An 18,636-nucleotide genomic window follows, 5' to 3' on the forward strand; every position below is an offset into this window, starting at 1 on the left:
ACCTGCCCCAAGGATTTTACCTAGTATTATCTAAATAAGCCAGTTTCCAACAGTGAAAATACCGCTGGAGTGGGAAAGCTGCTCCCTGAAGGAAACAGTTTTTTCATCTAAGAAGACTGCCTGGGAGGCACCTCGAAGGATGCTTTGAGGCCTCTTTCTCCTGCTTCAGATCTCAAGGCTTGGGTGAAATTTGCCACTGAGCTCTCAGGCTGCTGCAGTTGGCTGCATGGTTTCCCCCAATCTTGCCCTCGTCACAGGATTCTTGAGGCTGAAGCCAGTACCAGGAAGACCCTCAAGGGATGCCAGATGCTCCTTCAGCTTCTCCCAGGGACTGAGCTTCCCCCAAGCAATGCTGAGTCTCCCTACTGGGGTCCTCTACATTAGCACAAATGTCTGTTTATTAGCCACTGAAATGCTAGCCTTAATTTCATTAGGGCATTTGGGAACCTCTGAATTCCTAGCACCATAAGAAACCAGGCAGACTGCTTTGAATTCTGTCAAGTAATGGTTTAAAGGTTTAGGATTTTCCCAAGTAGGTTAATAGGGTGGGCTGGGTAGGCTTTTCAAGGAGCAAGCATGCATCATTGTCACCCTCATCATCAGCTCTTCCGTGTTTCCCTGAGATTGTATCTCTGCAGATGAGCCCTGCAGCCGCTGTCCAGAGTGCTGAAACAGCTCTCACTCTTGAGGGTTCTCTGTTATAAAAAACAAACAAAAAATCCTTCAAAACACTGTGTGCACGGATTGCCCTTAAGCAGAATCTGTGGTCTTGCATTCCACCCCACACAAACGCTCTTGTTGTGGTCTCAGAAGCAGCAAAGTGCATCATGGATCCTGGATTTTCACACAGAAAATGAGTCAAATGCCCAGCTTGCCTCAAGCAGAAAGCAGTAATGACAAAGCAAGTGGCAGGCAACCATGTGGTCGTGTGTGCCAGGGGCCCTTTGCAACCCTTATTTCACTCCAAAGCTGTCTACACCCACTGCCCTTCCTCCAAAGGGGTTCCAGGCACACATGACCTCCAAAACTATCCTCACCCTTCTTGCCATCAACTCTATGTTTATTAACAGGGTATTAATTCAGGGTCATTTGCAGATGACACAAAAATGGGAGGGGTAGCTAATGCCACAGAAGACAGAATCAAGATTCAAGATGACCTTAATAGATTTGAGAAATGGGCCCAAAGTAACACAATGAATTTCAATAGGGACAAATGTAGGCAGGAATAACCAGCTGCACAAATATAGGAAGGGGGACAACTGGTTTGACAGTAGGGCATGTGAAAAGGATCTAGGGGGTCATAAAGGAAAAGATAAAGGTACCCCTGCCCGTATGGGCCAGTCTTGCCAGACTCTAGGGTTCTGCGCTCATCTCACTCTATAGGCCGGGAGCCAGCACTGTCCGCAGACACTTCCGGGTCACGTGGCCAGCGTGACAAGCTGCATCTGGCGAGCCAGCGCAGCACACGGAATGCCGTTTATCTTCCCGCTGGTAAGCAGTCCCTATTTATCTACTTGCACCCGGGGTGCTTTCGAACTGCTAGGTTGGCAGGTGCTGGGACCAAACGACAGGAGTGCACCCCGCCGTGGGGATTCGAACCGCCAACCATGCGATCACCACAATTTGAACTTGAGTCAACAGTGTGGTGCAGCCATGTGGCCTCAGTAAGGGAACCTGTTGTGGAGGTGTTGAGTTGGACCCCATCAGAATTCTGCACCCAGGGCCACAGTGGCCCTTGCACACACACCCCATGCTACACCACTGTGGGACAGGCAGGGTTAGGCGGAAGGAGACAAAGGATCCCAGTGGAACAGGACCCTGCCATGAGCAAAAAGGAGCCACTGTCACACCATCCCTCACTTGAAACATAAGATACAAAATGACAAAAGATGAGTTTTAGCAACCATATTTATAACTAATGAGTAACCTCAGCAGGAAAACTCTTTATAAAAAGTATAAATGGGTGTGACATCTTGAAATGAGCCCTCCTTCCCTGGGATAGGTTCAGGAACAGTTGGAGGGCAATGCAATAGGCACTTCAGAAGCCTGAAGGTCTGTGAAATTCATGCTGGCCCACAAGTCATTTGCATGCAGACTCCCTCCCGAAGGAAAATGAATGCAACAGCACATGGATTGGATGAGCAGACCAGCTCACCAGGCCTTCCGGCACAACAAGGTTTGCTTTCCAGAGAGAAGATTTGCTTCTGGCTCCAGGGGAAAAGCTGGGCCCCTCTGCTCTGGGTTTCCGCTTGAGAGACGCTCCCACATTCAGTGTGTCTCCATTCCAATCAGGCTGAGCCAGGCAGGACTGCAATTCATTCCACTGTATACAGCACCCCCTTGTGGCTCACCATTTGCAGCTGGGAAGCCAGAGGTCTGTGGGATTTGGAAAGGAATGTACTGCTGTTGCTGCAGCTGCTGCTGTCGCCGCCGCTATGTAACATTGCTAGACACACACACACACTGCAAGGAGAGCTGCAGGGCAATTTGTTTGTTAAGTAAATAAGCTCATGGAACATTAGCTTGAGCAGACCCAAAGCCCCAGGGTAAAAGAGTCACAGTCTGCGTAGTCCAACCAGAGCAGCCAGGAAACTGGGGGGAGGGAGCAGGGAGGCACCTATGCAACCCATCTGCTAAACCCACTGGCTGCTCACATCTGAGCTCTTTATTTTGAAGATGTGTAACGTGCCCCACAGGACGCCTGTCAGTTGTGGCTTCCTTGGCTCAGATGTAGAGTCCACATCAAGTCATGTGCTTGCCACACACACACTGGAAGCATTGTGGGCTTTTTGGGTGATGGGTCCTGCTCCCATACCCAGCAACTCCACCCCAAATTCTTGTGAGCTTCTGTTTCATTCCAGAAATGGATCTGGAGGAATTCATGGTTCCAGGCAGGATCTGAGCAGACCCAGTGAAAACTTGATAGAAACACTTTGACTAAGCATACTCCTCCTCCACAACTAACCCTGAGGAAAGTGGCCCATTTTCATTTGGTGCATAAAAATGGAAATTGACAAGAGGGCTCCAAAACTGAAATCTGAGTTTCGGGCAAGTAAACAGCCTTTGGGTCCAAAGTTCCTTGTTCTGTGTAAACTGGCTCAGTCATGAACTGAGGCAAGAGAGGAATGGACAAGGGAGAGGGCTGCAGGGGGTGGGGTGTTTCCCTGAGAATGGCAGAGCTATTGTGCATTAGCCAAGGGATACTGGTGAGTTAAACAAGAAAGAGGGGTATGGTCTCAACCAAGCCTGTCCTGATGTTCAGCTGGCCATTTCTATCCAACACACATGGGGCAGCCACTTCAGCTTAATCCTTCATGTGAAATGTGAGGAGATTTTCCTCTCCAGCATTTCTGGGATAGGTTCCAGGTTCAGAATTTGTGTTGGGCTCAATCACTTTCCCTGGACAAATACGGGGTCCCCCCTACCTGCCTGGGGTGTGTCGAGCCCCCAAGGCAATGCTTGCTAAAGAGAGGCATCAATTGGAGCTCTAAAGTCGATGCAGAAGGAGCTGTAAGTCTTCAAGAACTGAGGGGGAAACTCAGTCAGGAGGGATCTTAAAAGCCTCAAAGAGCAGAAAGGGAATGAGACTGAATGAGACAGCACTGCCCGCTTGAGCAGCCAGGCAGCAGAACCAGGGCTAAAGAGCTTGTGTGGGATGGCAGGATTGCAGGCATACAAGCAATCTTCAACTAACACATTTCCAAAATCTTATAATCCTCACTGAAGCAGGTGGGTTCAGGCCCTAGCAAACACCAACATCCCACACACCCAAGTGCACACATCCCCTTCCTTTGCCCTCTATGCAGACTTAGGGAGCATAGGCAGTTCACAGGGAGAGGTTTTCTCTGAATGTGCTCCACGAACAGGAAGGACCTGGACTGGTTGTCAAAATAAGATTGTAAGCAGGTAATGTGGTCTACTGTAGTGGGTTACTTGATGGGAATGTTCCAAATAAGCACCTGCCAGAGGCCCATTTGGGGGTGAGTGGAGGAACATGCAACTTGAAGAAAGAAATGGAGGGTGTCTGACCTTCTCAAAGCAGTTCAAGAGAGACTTAAAAGGACCCTGGTGAAATTCATCAGGAACATACAGCTGGGAATGGACTAAGGGGAGAGAAAGAGTCAGCCAGGGAGCAGCAGTTTGGTGGAGACAGGGTTGCTGTAAGGCAGTCTGGATGGGCATCAGATGCAAGGAAATGCTGCTGCCTCAAATCCAGATGGCAGCACAGTAGGTTAAGGTTTGGCTTTCCCCTCTTCTGTGGATGGGCTAACGGAACCATCAGAGAAGAAGTCATCCTGCTGGTCTTGCTTCACTTTGGTCTCCAGGGAGGTGACACGCTGCTTGAGCTTCATCTGGGCAGCATCATACTCAGCCAGGAGGCGGGAAAACCGGGCATTCAGCATGTCCAAGCTGGCCTCCAGCCTGCTCAGCTTTTGCCCCACATCCATACCTTCCATACCCTCTGCTGCAGTTGCTTCATCTAACAGACCTTCTTTGGTGAGGATCTCTCGCCCACGCTCCTCCAGGACTTTCTTGGCATCTGGATACTCTGTCACTGCTTCCATGAGGTCCTCCTTAGACAGGCAGAAGAGGTCGGAATAGCCAATGCTCCGGATATTTGCCGTCCTCCGGTTCCCCATTTTGCTTCCTTTGATGTTGAGGATGCTGATCTCCCCAAAGCAGCAGCCTGCTGTGAGCATAGCATACTGGGTCACGCCATCATCTGCCACAACAGCCAGCTTCCCTTCCTTGATGATATACATCTCCTTGCCAATGTCCCCCTTCCGGCAAATATAGTCTCCAGGGCTGAATACCTGGGGGCGGAGCTTGAGCACCAGCTCCACCAGAAGCCCAGCCTCACAGTCCTGGAAGATCCTCACTTTCTTCAGTGTCTCCAGGTGGACGTTGATGGCTATCTCTGCCCGCAGCTTGTCAGGCAGGTTCTTCAGGACCTCCCACTCCTCCACAGTTTTCTTATTGGTCCAGAGGTAGTCAAACCACTTGATCACCTTGGCCTCCATGTCCTTGCTCACTTTGCGGAACTGCATGTAATGCTTGACTGCATCAATCTTGGCCTGAAACTCTGCCCTGGTGGCATTCATGTTGGAGATCATGGAGCCCACATTTCCCACAATGGTAGCAAAGATGAGGACACCAATCAGGAAGTCAAAGATGACGAAGAGATACTCTTCATCACGCACAGGCGGAGGGGTCTCCCCGATGGTAGTCAAGGTCAGTGTGGACCAATAGAGGCAGTAGATGTACTCCCTTGTCAAATAACCAAACTCTGGGTCTGAGATGTTGGGATACACCCAGGTGTCCTCTCCAAAGCCAATGGCCTTAGAGATAGCATAGTAAATGCAGGCATTCCAGTGGATGATGACCAAGATGTACATCACCAGGTTGCAGATTCGGAAGATGTTTGGGTAGCTGGTCCGTGTCTCCGTCCGGTCAAAGAATTCAAACATGCGGGAGAAATGCAGCAGCCGGTTGAAGCGCAACTCGGGGCGGTTTAAGCCGACGGCAAAGTAAGCAAAGTCAGTGGGCAAAACAGAGAGGACATCCAGCTTGAACTGCATGGTGGCAATGTACTTATCACGCAGCTTCTTGAGGTCCTTGACGAGTAATCCCTGCTCCAGGAAACCTGCCAGGGAAACACAGTGTGAGGCATTAAAACACAGCAAAATCTTTGCCTAGTGCTGTCACTGCAGATATGGTGATGTGTTTATTTCCATCCAATCTGTTCATTCCACATGCCTTGGATTTCACCCATCTCCAGCCTCGTAAGCCAACTAGAGCCAGGTAGCAGCAGCATTGTGGAGAGCAGGCAGGACTTACAGCACACAGGATTCTAAGCAAAACAGGCCTCCCATCCTTAGAGTGGTGAGCTTGTAGGGTGGGTGGTGATTGTTGAAAAGATGTCCCAGCCCCAGATAGTGGGAGAGCATGAGATTCTGCACTCCTCCCACCCACCCCACAGCATTCAGATCATTCATCAGCTCAATATGATATCAAGGCAGAGGCTTTTGCCAGACCTGAATATTGATGCCCAGGTGGGTAATTTTAAGAAAATTATTCAGCAGTGAAGGCTGATAAATCTTTCATTGGGGAACTCTATTTTTCAGAACTGCCATTAATAAGATTTGCTTGATTGGGGCCATTTTCTGTCTCACAAGTGCTGGAGGTGGAATCCTTAACCACCATAGTGAGATGAAGGCTGAGCCAGGCTCCTCCCCACACAGCTCCCTCACCTGTGTGAAAGCGGATGACAATGTCTGCAATGTAGATGCTGTCTGCGATGTAGTCTAGAACTAGCCACCAGATCCAGTACTTCCTTTGGAGGTCATTGAAACAGGCCCTGTGGTGAGGAGGGTGAGAGAGGCAATTAGAAGGCAGCAGCCCCTCTGGTGGCTCGGGCAGCTGATTGGGAAGCAAGGAGGCCAAGCTGCACCACTATCTGGACAGGGGTAGCCTAACTTCTGTTGTCTATGCTCAGGTAACCTCTAGGTTAGATTACTGCAACATGTTATTTGTGGGGCTGCCTCTGAAGACAGTTCAGAAACTTCAGCTGGTGCAGAATTCAGCAGCCAGGTTGCTCACTGAGGCAAGATGGTTTGGGCATATTACCCTTTTCCTGGCCCAACTGCACTGGCTGCCAATTCATTTCTGGGCCCAATTCAAAATGCCTCACACTGTGTTTCCCTGGCAGGTTTCCTGGAGCAGGGGCCACTCATCAAGGACCGCAAGAAGCCCTTCTTCATGTGCCTTTTCCACAAGGTTTCTAGAGGGCAGTAACATGACAGCAGGCCTTTTCAGTGGTGGCACCCCACCTATGGAATGATCTCCCCAGGAAAGCTCATGTGGTGCCCCTCATGACATTATCTTTAAGCACCAGGCAAATATGCTTCTTTATAACAAGGCCTTTGACTTATTAAACATTCTATGACATTTTAAATGTGTTTGGGGGCATTATGGCGGGTTGCTCTTGTTTTATTATGTATTCGTGTTCTCATTTTGTATTTTTATGTTGGGAACCATCCTGTGATATTCCAATGAAGGATGGTATACTAATTTAATAAATGAATAAAATAGAAATAATAAATAATTCCATGTGTTGGAAGTGTCATAAGCAACCTCCCAGAGTTTCAGCAGTGAGTTAACCCTGTGACTACTGAAACTCCAGCAAATTAAGGATTGTTAAATCCATGCTTCTTAGGAAGAGAAGTTCTGGGGGAGAGGATCAGGAGAGAAACAGCAGTGGGGAGAGGAGTCACAAGGACTCAAATCATGCTCTGCAGATTGGTGCAGATAGGTGCTCTGGGCGGAATCTGCACACCCCCCTTCTCTTGTGCCCACCCCCCAAAGCCATGGGTTCCAAGGACTCACCGTGCTACCAATGTGCACCAGTTATACAGGACTGGGACTGCAATGACCATAAGCCATCGGTAATACCAGTCCCCTGCGGGATTCATCACAAAGACTTTCCATTTCTTCCTGCAGATAGAAGGAAAACATTTCAGTGGCCGCAATGAGTCTTCAATGGATCTGGCCTAGAGGGGAGATGGTGGTGGAGAGAGCCTGCAATCTTCAAATCCCTAGTCTAAATTGCAGCTAAGGCACAAATTCACACTGTGGGGGGTGGGTGTGATTTGGAGTACATGAAACTGAAAGGGTTAAGTGAGCACACACAGACCTCCTTTACCCAGACAGATGACCAGAGGTGGCCACAGCACAGTGACTGAGAAGTAAACACCCCAGGCCCACCCCTTCCTTCCATCCAAATGTCCAATCAGCCTTCCTGTTCCTGAAGTGTCTCATACCTTCTAAGCTGCCCGGCGAGAACATCAGAAGAACCCTGCAGCAGCTGATCAGGCTAAATGCGGGGCTGCCCTTGAAGCTGTCCCAGAAACTCCAGCGGGTACAGAATGCTGCAGCGAGGCTCCTCACGGGGTCTCTGCCATGGGAGCATATTCACCCAGTGCTTTTCAAGCTGCACTGGCTCCCGGTGGAGTACAGGGTCAGATTTAAGGTGCTGATTTTGACCTTTAAATCCCTTCACGGCCTAGGACCCTCGTACCTACGGGACCGCCTCTCCTGGTATGCCCCACGGAGAGCCTCAAGGTCCATAAATAACAACACCCTAGTGGTCCCAGGCCCTAAGGAAGTTAGATTGGCTTCAACCAGAGCCAGGGCCTTTTCAACTCTGGCTCCGGCCTCGTGGAACGCTCTGCCTCATGAGACCAGGGCCCTGCAGGATCTGATTTCTTTCCGCAGGGCCTGTAAGACAGAGTTGTTCCGCCTGGCCTTTGGCTTGGAGCCAATTTGATTCCCTCCCTCTCTTTTTTTCCCCTTTCTTTTCCGTCTCCTCCTGCGATGAGGCTACATTTTAATATTTTAATGTTCCATTATTTTAATGTTGTATTTTATTTTTGTTTTTAAGTTGTAATCATTCATCTTGTTTTTATTATTGCTTGTAAGCCGCTCTGAGCCCGGCCTTGGCTGGGGAGGGCGGGGTATAAATAAAAAATTATTATTATTATTATTATTATTATTATTATTATTATTATTATTATTATTATTATTGAGAGCCCATCTAGTTCAGCATACTGTTCTCACAGTGGCCAACAAGATGCCCCAAAGGAAAGCCCCCCCCCCAGCTGCCTGCTCTCCACTTCGTGTGTTCTGAGGTCTCCATCCAGTACCTCAGATTGTTACAGAAGTGTCCAACCCCATCTTAGACCTCATGGGAGAGGGAAAGGGGTGGGCTGGCTCACAGGGCATTAGATGGGAGAAGGCAGGAGGTCCTGGCTGCTAGAATCACTAGAGCAAGCCCAACCTCCTGTTCCCTGAAAGGCCTTGATGGCATACCTTGAAGGCTGTCAAAGTATGGCAATTTTTATTTCTAAAGTGTAGAATGGGAAGAAAAGGAATGCCCCGTTACTCTCCTCAGCCTTGTCCACAATGACCAACAACCTCAGCACTTGCACAACAGCCTTACACAATGGCCTGAACACTCTTGCCTGCTCCTGTTTTGCAAAAGCCTCACTGGGCCACAGCAGCCCAGAACCATTGCTGCTCTCTGGTAATTAACACATTCCACTTAACCTCTCAGGGAAGACCCTGTTTGCTCAGTGCCAAAGACCCTGGCTGATTGTGCGCCTCTTTCACTCTCCAGCAGTCTGCCCTTTCTTCTTTGCTCAAATTACCATGGCTAATGGCAAGGTCCAACCTTACCAATGAGGCCTGCCCCTTATTTATGGTGGAGGAGGAAAAAAGAAAAGGAAGAGAAAAAGGGGGAAGAAGCAGGAGGAGAAGGAGGAAAAGGAGGAAAAGAAAGAAAAAGAGGAGGAGGAGGAGGAGGAGGAGGAGGAGGAGAAAGTGAAGAAGAGGAGGAAGAAGAGGAAGAGGTAGGATGTGGGAGAAAGAAGAAAAAGGAGGAGGAAGATGAAGATGAAGAAGGAGATGGGGGATGAGAAGAAGAGGGAAGGTGGCCTATGATTTCCTCTCCTGGCCCATGCAAAGCCTCCCACAGCAGCTCCAGCCAGGAGGGAGTCTCACTTTGTCTTTCTGTCATGGGTATCAAACCCATCGCCCCTTGCTGCAGCTACTGCCAAAGTCTTGACATCTGGTCCTCGAAATCGTTCCAGGAAGGAGTCTGGCCGCCGCTCTTCTTCTTTCAAGCCTTTATTGGCCCAACCCCGGATAACCATCACCAGGCGGGCTATCCTAGAAAAGGAAGAGAGAAGGGAAAGGTTTAAGCTTTGCAAATGGGGAAGGGGGAGAGAACACCCTTACATTTCCAGTGGAGCAGTGGAGTAGAGTCTCCCCTCACATTCACCCTGGGCAGGAGAAGTGTACAGTTTTTCTCCCTTTCTCTCCCTCTGAGCTGCAGTTACACAGCCCCACTCTGCCCATTGCTTCCCCCTAAGTGCCTAAACTAGGTGCTGAAGCATCTCACTCCTTCTAAGCTGCCAGGAGGGATCAAAAGAAGAGCCCTGTAGCTGGATCAAGACAATGGCCCATCTAGTCCACCATCCTCTTCTCACAGTGGCCACCCAGATGCCCATTATGGGAAATCTGCAAGCAGGATTCAAACACAAGAGCACTCCCCTCTCCCGTGGTCTCCAGCAACTGGGATTCAGATGCATTTTTGCCTTTAACAGTGCAAGTGGAATATAGCCATCCTGGCTAGTCACCATTGATAGCCATCTTCTCCTCCATGAATCTGTCCAATCCACTTTTAGAGCCATCCAAGTCTGTGACCTTCACTGTCATCAGCTTTCCTGGGAATCAGCAAAAGAGGAAGACAAAGTCCTCGGGGCTTGTGAGGGTTACGAAGCCTCCTCTTGCCCATCTTGTTCAATCAAGTGCTTCTTAGGAGGGGAAACAGCAGAGGCTTCTTCAGCAGCCACAGCTAGCAGGGCCTCCCTTGAAACTCCTACCACGTTCTAGGCCATCTCCACAAATGGCCCTTATGGGCTTTCAAGAGCACCCCCAGCAGGGTGGAATTGTGGGCAAGGGCCATAGCTCAGTGGCCAGAGCACCTGCTTTGCATGCAGAAGGTCCCAGGTTCAACCCCTGGCAGCATCATGAGGTGGGGCTGGGAAAGGACTCCTGCCTGAAACTGTGCATAGGCAGGATTAGATAATAATGAGTTAGATGGGCTAATGCTCTGCCTGAGTAAATGACTATCTCTTATGTTCCTAAGTCTCGAAACACCAGCTCAGCTATGGGTAATGAGTCAAAATAATAGAATCATAGAATTGTAGAGTTGGAAGGGATCCGCAAGGGCCACCTAGTTCAATCCCCTGCAATGCAGGAGTCACAGCTACAAGAATCCCTGGCAGATGGCCTTCTGACCTCTGTTTAAAACCTCCAATGAATGGAGAGTCCACCATCATCTAAGCGAGTCCGTCCCACTGTTGAATGGCTCTTACCCTCAGAAAGTTCTTCATAAAGTTGAGACGGAATCTCCTTTCTTGTAACATCCCCATCTAGAGCGGAGTAGCTCATGGAGACTACTCTTTGGTTTTGCTGATGGGCACAATTTCAGCACAACCTCCACACCCACCCAGGCTGACCCCCCCCCCCACTTCCAAAGACTGCTGCTCCACAGAGTGGTGGGCTCCTGTTGCATTTTCCATCTCCACTGCAAAGGCTACCACAAAGCCTGAGGATGAGACACTTTATCTTGGTTGTGCTTCATCAACCCCACAAGGAGCCCCATAAGAAGTACCTGGAGAGGCCTCCTGTCTTGTGGGACTTCTCGTCCACATTATCCAAGGCGGCAACACGCTGAAGTTCTGAAGATGTGTCATCATTGGCTGACGGCACTCTGTAGAGAGACCAGGTAGGAAGCATGACCCTTGGCTGCCAAACAGAGGTGGGAATGGAGCGGAACACCCTCCCCTCATAAAGGGGTCTGCCCCTCTCACTGCCACTGCCTCCTCCTCAAGCTCCTTTCCCACATCAAAGCAAGAACTCCACATCAATCCAAGTTGATTGACTTGGGAGTTGTAATGACTCCCATATTGTCTAGCCCTAGAGAACCCCCCCCCACACACACACACACATTAAGGGAGTTGATTTGTGACTGTGCTCAACATAGGCAGGAAAGCAAACTGGAGGATTTTGGGAGCTACAGCCTACCTCCTGTCTTGACCACAAGGTGGAGACCTAATCTGAGATCCTATCCCTGCTGGCTGCAAGGAGAACCTAGAGGAGACAAAAATCAGATCTCCTCTCACCTGTCCCAGCCACCCTTATTCCAGAGCATGCAGTGCTGAGATGCAGAGAAGTCAAGCATTTGCTTGAGAAATGTGGGGGTGGGATCTGAAAGGGCTGCTTCACAAAAGCCCAGCTGTGGAGGGTCCCAATACATTTTCAGAATCATAGATTCATAGAAATGCAAAGTTGGAAGTCATCTAGTCCAACCCCCTGCAGTGCAGGAGTCAGACCTCTTGGCTCATAGGGGGATTAAACCCACAACATCGGCATCATTAGCACCACACTCTAAAAGTGTGTTTCCTATTGGAACTCAGAGTTGTGAATTCACCCATGGAGGAAACATTTCCCGGGCCTCCAGGCTCACCAGGAAGGACTATTTCCTCTCATCCCTGAACTCCTTCCCAAGTGACCCCAAAGGCTTCCCCTCCTCCCTTAGGCACAGACTGACCCCTATTCAGTTATGCTAGGCAACAGCCCAGGCCCTTGCAGGGGGGGTGGGCAACCAGATACACTTGCCCTGGGCCTTAGAGGGCTAAAACAGCTGGGGGGCCTGCTAAGGGCATGACAGACTTACACAGTCAAGCCAAGAACAAGACCCCTGCCCTGGGCCTCAGACAAGCTCTGTATGGGTATGCAGCAAGCAATTACTGAAGAGCATGTTTTGGGTGCCTTTCCTTCCTCAACACTGGGTATCCAGTGCCAAGCTGGCTCTTGGGCCAGGGACCCCTTGCAGCAGACCTCAAAGCCACCTGCTCTGAGAGCTACCTGCTGTGGTTGCTGAGCTCCTTTCTCTCTGGATCCCCATTGGCAGCAGTTTTCATGGGCTCCTGTGACTGATGGTTGGCAGGGGAAGCCTTCAGACCATTGGTTTTCTCCATCTTTCTCCATGCACAGAAGGCAGCAGCGGCAGGAGGGAGAGGAACCTGTGCCAGGAAACACAGAAAACGAATACCCAGGAAAGAATCCCGGGAACAAGACCTCCTCATGTTGCTTTCTTCCAACGAGTTGTGGGGAGTAGGTGCTGCCCCAGTGCAAACAGAGACCACCAGGGAGCTCCTCCTTGGTTTAAGATGGGGCTTGCCAGCTTCTGGCCCAGAGAGCTCACTCACCCCCTCCCACCATCCAAGTACATTCTCCTAGCCCACAAAAGCCCCACTGATTTTGGTGCCAGCTGCCAAATTAAAGCAAGTGAGAGTGTAGCATTGAAGGGGCCTGAGAGGTTATAAGCACCATGGCACAAGGGTAGAGCATCTGCTTGCTTTGCAGAAGGTCACAGGTTCAACCCCACACATGGCAGCATTTCCAGGTAGGCCTGGGAATGTCAGCTAGAAGGTATACTACAGATCAGGAAAAATGCCACTAGACTCAAGAGGAGCCCAGCATAGTTAGAGAGCCCAGCATATTTAATGAGCACTGTATCAGTTGAGAGAACTGTACATTCCAAGGCAAGTTTTCCCCAACTCCTGAGGAAGTTTTTCGATCACATTGTAGTCACTTTTTTATGTTTTGCTGGTGTTTTCCCATGCTTTTGTAATTTTACCCATTAGTTCGCTTGAATTTTATGGTATTTTAACGCTTATGTTCCCTGTTTTGGTATGTTAGGTTTAGAGATTGCTTATAGCCGCAGTGACTGTGTAGCCAGGATTTTTGTTTTGGGGGCAGGCAGGACTTTTGTTGGGGGGGACAGAACCATTGTGAATGGTCAGATACTTAAGTATTTCTATTGTTTTACTTGATTTAGGGGAGGGCAGCTGCCCCTTCCTTCCCACCCCTTGGCTATGCCCATGGTTGGAGGAATGTCATCACCCACATATGCACCACCAGGCACTGTTCCCTCCAACTCACAGAGACAAAAGGTCCCCTTTGCTTAGTCTTCCTGCCATGATTTGCTTTCTGGCTCTGCTCAGGAGCTCCTGGGGACGCCATCAGATGGGCGACCTTTCCTTTATCTTGGAAGAGTGAATTCTCCCAAGCCAGGCACAGGTTCCCTCTGGCACCCGGAAATTTGGCAAATGCCCACCTGCCATCTTTAGTGACCTGTGGCCCCTCAGCTTCTTTCCAATCACTGAGGGGATGAAGACCAGCCTTCAAGGTCTGATTAGCTGTCCCAAATCGGCCAATTGCTTGTGGTGGCCAGCCCCCATTTTCAGTTTCTCAACAGAATGACAGAGATGTGATTCATCTGCTTCTCAATTACAATAAAGAGAAATGAAAGCTTCATTTTAAAATGTCAGTTTTTGTCACTGTTTTCAGACTCTGCAAATGTGAGCTAACTGAGTAAATGCATAAATGCTTGAAACTTAAATTTGAATTCTATAGTGTACAGGGGAATTCTGCTTCATGCTCTATTTCTCCACTCTTTAAACTCTCAGGGTCCCCTGCCTTCCACACCCGCTTTCTCTCCCATGTGGTCCCTCCATGTTATTATTCAAGGCTTCTCCCAGAGGCTTTCATCTTTGTCACTGTTGCCAAGGCAACCACATCAGCATAAGCCCTTCCCTAACAACAGGTGTGAGGTGCTCTCCTAGCCATTCTCAATAGATCCACAATAGTAATGAGAGCCCCAGCAGATGGGTGGGGGGCACTGGGGAAGAGTGCTGTTCATTCTAGATTTTTGAATGGTTATGAAGAGAGAGATGGAAATGGCAAATATCTGTTGACAAAGGAAACCACTATAACTAGCGGGGGCGGGGTGCATGGCTTCTGGTAGACTTTTGCATGGCAGCTATTAACTGTTGCTATAGTATACTTAAAGTGCCATACTATTTTTTTTTATTTTTTTTTTGCAGCTGATTAATCCTCCCTTGTTAACTCTGGTTGTCAATTACTGTGCTTATTTCAGCAAATGTAAACAATCAAATCCCATGGGAGGCTAATGGCAATATATGCACAGTGTATAACATGTGGTTCACTTTGCACCCAAAACTCAAATTGTTACTTGAATGATGGATCTTGGAATCGGGTGGGATAACACCAGTTATAAGCACATAAGGGTTCACAGCAGCAGTAACTGGGCAACTGGGCCAGTTGAAGCCCAGCAACCATAGTCACTAAACTCCATTCAGCTCCCTAGCCCACCTCAACATCACAGCTGTCTGGATACCACCCAGACCGGGATACCACCAAACCTTCCCTTCCTCCTTCCCACAGGCCTTTTGGTGCCCTTTTGTCAGATTAATTTCATGGGTGCATTAGGAAATCCCAATTGTTACGCCTATATAGATCCCAAGACTTGGGCTCCCAGCATGAGCAAAAGGGTGTTCCAATCTCTTCACTTACCCAAGTCAGTTCATAATGTAACAGACAGTAGGGTTGAGTTGGAGACGGAGAGGGGGACAAATGCAAAGCACCCCAGTTAACACCCCTCAGCTTTCAAAGGGCAGATCTCCGAGCCTCTCACTTCATTTGTTGCTCAGGTTGCACTTCCTCCATGCTTTACCAAAACACTGGTGGGAGGACAAGGTTTGGTGGTGCTGGATGAATCCCAACTGAGCTAGTCCTGCCTTTTGGGGAGGTGGGAGTAGCTCCAGACAACGAGCAGGGATTGAAGCTGAAGCGGGGGGGGAAGAGAGTGTCCCCTGCCCCATACACACACACACACGTACACGAGATCAGCTCTGGTTATGTCACATACTAGAAGTCCTCAGCACCTTCTCCCTTGTGCCTACTAGACAGAGGTAGTCCTGTAAAGCAGGGATTCTCAGCAAGGAGCCAGGAAGGAGGCTCAGCACTCGACAACAGATGGAGGGAGAACAAGGCAATGTGTGTGTGAGAGAGATGCCCTCTACACCCTACTAGGATGTCACTCAACACTTGCACTCAGGACATTCCGGGGCAGTTGGAAGAGTCTGTTGCGGAAGCAGGAAGAAGTCAGTTGGAAGCCAAAGAGAGAAGGAAAGAGGCTTGTCAGCTGGTGACCGTCCCCTGGTTAACTACTAACTAACAAAACCTTGCCAGCATTATTGAGCAGACATTATTCACTGGTTGGTTCTTATTTATTTCCACATTCTTGGATCCCCTCTCTCTATGTCTCTTCGCCATGGGTAACGTACAACTGTTTCCTGGCATGGGCAGAAGACAAAAGGCCCCACGGAAACACACACAGGCACACTGACTGCATTTGTTTGTACAGAACCTGTCCAACAGCCAGCTAGGAATAGAATTAATGCCTCTTGCCTACCCCATCACAAGGTGGCTCTAAAAGAGAGCAAGGGCTCAGGTTGCCCTTGCAGGAGGAAACAGGAAACATCAAGAAAGGCATTACAAAACTCATAGCTACTGCAAACACCCCAGTGCAAAGGGCAGGGGGAAAGACCAACACCGCACCCCCATCTAGGGCAGGAAGGGTTTGGCCACCCCCTCTCCCCAAACACACTTTTACTCACTAGTCAGGGGTCCTGCACACGGCTCTGTCTCAGGGTCAAACCCAGCATGAGAACAGGGCAAGGCAGCAGGACTGGCAGCTGGTTTCAGCTGGTTTCAATGAGTATTGGTGGCAGCGCGGAGCAACCCCGCTCTCTGGGCCTCAGTTTTCTTTTGCAACCCTTCGGCGTAAGTGGTGAGTGGCACTCTCGCTCTGTTCCTTCAGGAGGCTGCTGGGATCATCCAGGAGTCATCCCAAGGGGTTTGGAGGGTCTTCTTCAGCAGGCTGGGATGGCAGAAAATAAGCTGATGCCCAACATGGTCTGTGGCATGAAGGAGCAGCTACACACACACACACACACACCACACACATAGAGCTTGCTGGCCACAGCAGCACAGGGGCCTAACCAACTAAACTGCAAGCCAAAGCATACATCTAGGCGCCAGGAGTTTACCTGCACTTCTTGCTGCAGCGCACATGCCTCCAACTCTGAGCAAAGGTGTGCTCCACAAGCCTTTATGCCTAAGGGATGAAAGAGGCTCTTCCTCGCCTATTGCCTCAGCTGGTTAACCCTTCCTCTGACTTCAGTTTAGCAAGGCAGCCAGTCCCAAAGGATCCCTTTCACACTGCTGCCTCCCTACGGAGCTTATTTGATAAGGGCTGGGTAGTTTACTGAACTGGACCTGTGCCCCAAAATATGGACCTATTATTTAGCTAGCAAGAAGTGCAGCCCCTCTTCTTTCAGAATGGGAGCATGAGCCAGGAATGCAGGAACGTGCTGAAGGATTGAAGGCAGGCACTGGGGGTCCTGCAAATCATCTGTTTTGCAGTGGCAGTTTCCAAAATCCTTTGACAGCTAATGTCGTCAGGTTACCTTTAGGACTGTCATTTGACTAAATAAATCTTAGGAGGGATTCCCTTGTCTGAGTTTCTGTTTGATTAATTGATCAGTTAGTCAACCCTGAAGCCAAAAGCATTCACTTGTTGTTGTTTTTCTTTTTCTTTCTAGATGATGGGTCTCTGTGTGTGGCAGAAGGCATCACCTGGTAAGAAACATCCTCTCTGGGGGACACATGCCACTCTTAAGAATCATAGAGTTGGAAGAGATCATGAGGAGCATCTAGTCCAACCCCCTGCAATGAAGGAATCTTTTGTCCCATTTTGGGCTCGAACCCATGAACCAGGGATTAATATTCTCATGCTCTACCAAGCTATCCCTTGCATAAAAGTATCACTGCAAACCATCTGTAATTGTTGCAAATAGGCATGTGTTTGTCCATATATATATGTGTGTATAAATACACACATGCATGCCATATTTGTTTCTCCCTTTTCCTCAAAGGAGCTCAAGGTGGAGCATGCGGCTTCCCACTCCCTATTTTATCTTCATGACAACCCTGTGAGGTAGGTTAGGCTAAGGGATTGTGCTCCACAGATATTGCTCCTTTCTTGGACACAGGTGCCCCTGAAGGCAGCCCAGTTGCTTCCAGGGGAAGGAAGACCACAGCCCACTGTGATACAGTGGTACCTCTAGATACGGATGGGATCCGTTCCAGAGCCCCATTCACATCTAGAGGTAAACGTAACTAGCGACAGCACATCTGCGCATGCGCGCATCACTTTTCGCCGCTTCTGCACATCCGCGTGACATCATTTTGAGCGTCTGCGCATGCGCAAGCGGCGAAACCCGGAAGTAACGCACTCCATTACTTCCGGGTTGCCACGGAGTGCAAATTGAACGCACTCAACTTGAAGCGTATTCAACCCGAGGTATGACTGTATTCGCTTTACTCTGGTGGTCTGGAACTGAACCTGCATTTATGTGGCAGACTCAGAGCCCAGTGCCAAGTCTGCTGGAGGAAGACCCCTACCCCCACCTCCATCTTCTTCCTCTCCCCAGGGCTTGCTGTTTGCTGCAAAGGAGATCCTCAATCTGCTTCCGGGGGGGGGGGCACTTTGTATGTGTGGCAGATGGCAGAGGAATCCTAAGCTGGAGCAGCAGTAGCTGCCCTCAGGTTGCCACTCCTTTGAAGCATGCCTCTGGCCTCCTGGTGCTCTTCTGTTGCAAAACACACTCCCGAACACACAACAACCCTCCTCTCTTGGGGAAAGATGAAAGTGAACGGCAGTGGCAGCTCAGGCAAAATGCCAGCTGAAGGAAGGGCAGCATGAGAATGTTAAACATGCTTGTTGCTTCCCAGATTGGCTGAATAAACAGAGGGGATCACAGAGGGGAAACTGAGGCATGCACCAGGCAGCTCACTCAGGGAGGACAAGTATGTTGTTTCAAGGCATGACGAGCAGCTCATCTTTAGGCCTCCCTTGCACTCCCACTTCTGTTCAGGTGGCTGCCAACCTACCTACCTAAAAGGAGAATGGTCTCTTCTCCCCCCTCTCTCTCCCAGCTTCTGTGCTTCTTTTTCCCATAGAGATACAGCTTCCCTTTGGCTGGATTGTTCCCAGCAGAATCACAGGAAGTGGGGGCACAACACCCCCAGTGCTGTTCTCACTTTGCCTGATGTAAGTGACAGTCAGAGACTTACTGG

The 18,636-nt window shown here is 49.5% G+C and overlaps 1 protein-coding gene and 1 long non-coding RNA gene across 7 annotated transcripts; one reads left to right on the forward strand and one right to left on the reverse strand.

Moving 5' to 3' along the window:
• Positions 1-492: 492 nt before the first annotated feature.
• Positions 493-15,530, reverse strand: CNGA2 (cyclic nucleotide gated channel subunit alpha 2). 6 transcript variants are annotated; one of them, XM_081897830.1, is made up of 8 exons: positions 15,362-15,530; positions 12,493-12,650; positions 11,237-11,335; positions 9,559-9,726; positions 7,387-7,494; positions 6,252-6,358; positions 4,490-5,644; positions 493-695 (listed from the first exon to the last, which is right to left on the reverse strand). In XM_081897830.1, exons 2-8 carry the CDS (start codon positions 12,603-12,605, stop codon positions 679-681), a joined length of 1,767 nt encoding a protein of 588 aa, XP_081753956.1. In that variant the 5' UTR covers positions 12,606-12,650; positions 15,362-15,530; the 3' UTR covers positions 493-678. The 6 variants fall into 6 exon arrangements, with proteins under 6 accessions (XP_081753956.1, XP_081753955.1, XP_081753951.1 ...); XM_081897829.1 differs by having other exon boundaries at positions 4,451-5,644; XM_081897825.1 differs by lacking the exon at positions 493-695 and having other exon boundaries at positions 3,982-5,644.
• A 31-nt stretch (positions 15,531-15,561) lies between these two features.
• On the forward strand, positions 15,562-17,351 carry LOC309362321. The gene is made up of 2 exons (XR_014164906.1): positions 15,562-15,710; positions 17,100-17,351. It is a non-coding gene; the product is annotated as an uncharacterized lncRNA (long non-coding RNA).
• Positions 17,352-18,636: the final 1,285 nt, after the last annotated feature.

This window comes from Podarcis melisellensis, assembly GCF_964234715.1.
Source record: "Podarcis melisellensis genome assembly, chromosome: Z".
NCBI lineage: Eukaryota > Metazoa > Chordata > Lepidosauria > Squamata > Lacertidae > Podarcis > Podarcis melisellensis.